This window comes from Leptopilina boulardi, unplaced genomic scaffold (genome assembly GCF_019393585.1).
Source record: "Leptopilina boulardi isolate dan_hultmark-lab unplaced genomic scaffold, ZJU_Lbou_2.1 LbouV2_292, whole genome shotgun sequence".
Classification (NCBI taxonomy): Eukaryota; Metazoa; Arthropoda; class Insecta; order Hymenoptera; family Figitidae; genus Leptopilina; species Leptopilina boulardi.
This window is the reverse complement of record NW_026137854.1, coordinates 1,306,283-1,309,911: the sequence shown is the minus strand read 5'-3', so window position 1 is coordinate 1,309,911 and position 3,629 is coordinate 1,306,283. Positions and strand designations below refer to the sequence as shown.

The following is a 3,629-nucleotide window of genomic DNA, read 5'->3' as shown; positions in this document are numbered from 1 at the left end:
TGAAGTAATTCCTGGAGGCGAGGAATTATTGAAGCGACACAGAATTTGTCAACTTCATTTTGAAAAAGATGACGTTATAACAGATTATGTTACTTAAGTAATCTTCATTCTAGAGGATTCCTCTAAATGTAATGCATATTTTCCTCTTAATTTTGGTATCAAAAGTAATAATCTTAATTTGGAAGGATTTTCCTCTCAAAAAAATCCTCTTAAAGGAAGAATAATATTCTAATATTTTGACAAGTTGAAAATAACCGTAATACACAGGTTTTGAATAAATTATTAGACAATAATGGTTATGTATTGATAATAAAGTACAGTTTTGATACATTGAATTAAATGTTGATATCAAAACTTCAACAAAAAAAATGCCTAGTGTTATTAATGTCAAGAGAACCAATAATTTTTTTAAATTTGAATAATATAATAAATATTTAATAAGATTTAATTATTTACATTCAAAAAAGGTAAATTATAATAGATTCCTGGAATAAAGAATTAAATATTGGTTATTAATTAAACATTTCTGAAAAAAATTTCTTGCTTTTTGCTGAGCATCAATACATTAGATTTCATTACAATAATAATAAAAAATGCTACAGCCAGTTGCAAATATCAAAGAAGTTCGACGCAAATATTTAAGGAAATTAGTAAGAAATGAAGATTAATCGAGAGGTTATATTTTCTGTATTTACACCTCCATTCAATATATCCACCCAGATTTAAATCATTTAGTAAATCTTCAAGTCTCTTTTCACAACACTATTATGACAAAATACGAAAATTGACAGTTTCGAAAAACAAATGCGCAAATGTCAAACAGGAAAAAAATGTAATCGATATCATGTATTTACTTTTCCTTTTTTCAAATATACTAAATTTAAACAGGAAAATCGTAATTGAAGAGGAAAATGCAAAAGTACTCCTTTTGTCATTGTTCCATTACAACAAAGAATAAAAATATTCTACAGTGAAATGGAATATTCGTATTTTAAGAGGAAATATACAGAGGATTTTAGAAGAGGAATTTTCCTCTAAATTTAAGATTACTTTTTTTTGCAAAATGCCTGGTGTAAGTGAACACCGTATAAAGCGAGGGAGAGCAATTCTAAGGAAAGGAGCGATTCCTCAAATTTTTTCCGATTTAACATTAAAAAAAACCAACGACCTAGCCAAAGAAGTAATTCTCAAATATCAGGAGGGAACTTTTATTGAAAGTAACAAACAATTCCTGTTGCTTAAAGGGGAAGAAGTAGATTTCAAAGAAATGCTGAATTTTTTTGATAAGATTCCTTTACCAACGAAAAATTGGTTTGTAAATTCTGTCGAAAAATTCATCCAGTGGTCATCGTTTGGATACAACTTCAATAATTGTTCAAAAATAGTGAGAATAAATTATGACAAAACAATAAATGTAAGTTTATACTTTTTAACAAAGATTTTACTGTTTGTAAATTAATTTTGTAATAAAAGTATATATATTTACATTTGCAGGTACTTCTAGATGGGAAGGAAGTAAAAATTCCAAATTTTGATACATTTAATAATGTTAATGACGTAGTTGCATTATTAAACGAAGTTGAAAAAATTATTCTTTGTGGTGAAAGTAACAGGTTCGTTCTTAAAATAAATTTTTCTTTGTAAATATGGTTTTTCTTTGTAAGAATAATAATTGCGATTATTTATACAGATCAGACAAATGTGTAGGATTTGTTATGCAAAAAGGCATTAAAGGTCTTAAAGTTAAATTTTGCAAAGAATGTGCGAAACTTCGACACATATTGCAAAAAAAGGCTGTAGCGGTAGACCATTTAAAAAAAAATGCGAATGAAAAACCAGAACCTAAGAGAAAAATTAAAATATGCGAAAAAGAAAGAATTTCGAATGGTGAAGAACGTAAGTATAAAAGAAATAAATTCTCAGCAAAATTCCGGTTTTCCCTGTTCCAAAATTAATTTTATGTTCGCTAAGCACTCTGGATATAAGTACTAAATTAATTGAAATTAAATGTATAGGGTAAAGTACTGAAAAAGACAGTACAACAATTACAAAGACAATGTGCCATGACAAAACATGAAATTTTACATGGAGCAATTGCTACGTTATCTGAAAAAGAGCAATTAGCCGTAAGAGCTTGCTTCAGCGCAGCAAAATTGAAAAACAGACGAGGAATGAGATATAGTAGGCAATGGCTTTACGAATGTATATTGTTAAGGATCAGAAGCAAGAAAGCCTACAAGCACCTTCGTAAACACAAAATTTTAGTTTTGCCATCAACCTCAACTTTGGAGAGAAGCATGGAACAAATAAAGAGTACATATGGCTTCCAGGAAAGCGTTTTCAGAGCTCTGGAATTTAAAACAAAGCAAATGGATCCGAAAGATGTACACAGTATGTTGAAACCTAATTATTTTACTTAAAAAAATTAACATTTTTAATGATATGTTGTTATTTTACAGGGGCAATTTTGGTGGACGAAATGAAATTATCTACAACATTACATTTTAACAAGATGAATCTAAAGTTTAAAGGATTCACGAACCTTGGTGACCATCATCATCATCATCATCATCATCACAGATCTAGACTTTAGGTTGCTTCTTATCGAAAGGAAGCGCAACCAGCACCATTCTACATAAATTATTAGTAGAGTGCATTTTATTGGCAGAAAACGCAGGATTGCGTATACACGCAATAACATCCGATGGGGCATCATGGAACCGGGCGATGTGGAAAATTTTTAGAGTTTCGGAGAACTCGGTTAGCGTTGAACAAATCGTTGATAATAGCCGCAGATTGTGGTTCATATCAGATTTTCCAAACCTCGTGAAATGTCTCCGCAATTTTTTTATCAAGCACTCTATGAATCAAGCTATTTGGGTAATTGTTTATAACTTAAATATTTACTGCTGTTTATAGAAATTATAGTTTAAGTAAAAAATATCAAAGGTATCAGTTTTGTACAATAAATTTTATCACTTTTATTATATAATTCTTTAAAAACACATTCAGACACCTGATGGCTTAGTCCCATTGATCTCTGGTACGCGATTTTAGAAGTGGAGGACACTACATCGTATGCAGTCAAAGTAAATTATAAGTTAACTCGAGATCATGTGGAGCTTAAATATTATCAAAAAATGAATGTAGCTTTGGCATTTCAGGTAAAATAAATCAATAAAGTAATTTATTTTGTATTCTTATAGAGCAAAAATAAGTGAAAACAGCCAATTGCAAAATTTTTGTCTCCGATTTTTAAGTTATTTACATTTTTTAATAGGTATATGCATATACTTTTACCCCCTAAAATATTTTTCAAAAATATTATTTATTTTGGAAATGAGGGGGGGTGAAAGTTTTGGGTAATGAAATTTTCTTTTTTCTATTACTCGGAAACAAATAAAGATAATTGAGTAAACTTTGTTTTAAATTAAAGCTGAAAGTCTATATTTTCATGTCTAATCAAAGCGCTTGTTGTAAAATTAAAATTTTCAATTGTTATTAACAATTTTTTTAAACAATTGCAATTTAGAATGTGTTTTCAATGTCAGACAAAAATAATACTAGGCTGATTTGATGCGCAAAACTCTAACGAGAAAATTAAAAAAAAGAAAAAAGAGTAACCTCCA

General features: G+C 29.0%; 1 protein-coding gene across 3 annotated transcripts; it reads left to right on the top strand.

The window, feature by feature from the left end:
- The first annotated feature begins 1,056 nt into the window (after positions 1-1,056).
- LOC127282247 (ERC protein 2-like) lies at positions 1,057-3,336 on the top strand. 3 transcript variants are annotated; one of them, XM_051306419.1, is made up of 4 exons: positions 1,057-1,414; positions 1,495-1,613; positions 1,691-1,896; positions 2,016-2,153. In XM_051306419.1, the coding sequence occupies exons 1-4, from the start codon at positions 1,064-1,066 to the stop codon at positions 2,018-2,020; spliced, it is 681 nt and encodes a 226-aa protein (XP_051162376.1). In that variant the 5' UTR covers positions 1,057-1,063; the 3' UTR covers positions 2,021-2,153. The 3 variants fall into 3 exon arrangements, with proteins under 3 accessions (XP_051162376.1, XP_051162378.1, XP_051162377.1); XM_051306420.1 differs by lacking the exon at positions 1,057-1,414 and adding an exon at positions 2,460-3,336 and having other exon boundaries at positions 1,696-1,896; positions 2,016-2,391; XM_051306421.1 differs by lacking the exon at positions 2,016-2,153 and having other exon boundaries at positions 1,696-1,782.
- Positions 3,337-3,629: the final 293 nt, after the last annotated feature.

Coding starts and splice junctions, on each gene's coding strand:
- LOC127282247 (XM_051306419.1), top strand. CDS start 1,064: ATGCCTGGTGTAAGTGAACACCGTATAAAGCGAGGGAGAGCAATTCTA. Junction 1,415..1,494: donor ATTATGACAAAACAATAAAT/GTAAGTTTATAC, acceptor TTACATTTGCAG/GTACTTCTAGATGGGAAGGA. Junction 1,614..1,690: donor CTTTGTGGTGAAAGTAACAG/GTTCGTTCTTAA, acceptor TTATTTATACAG/ATCAGACAAATGTGTAGGAT.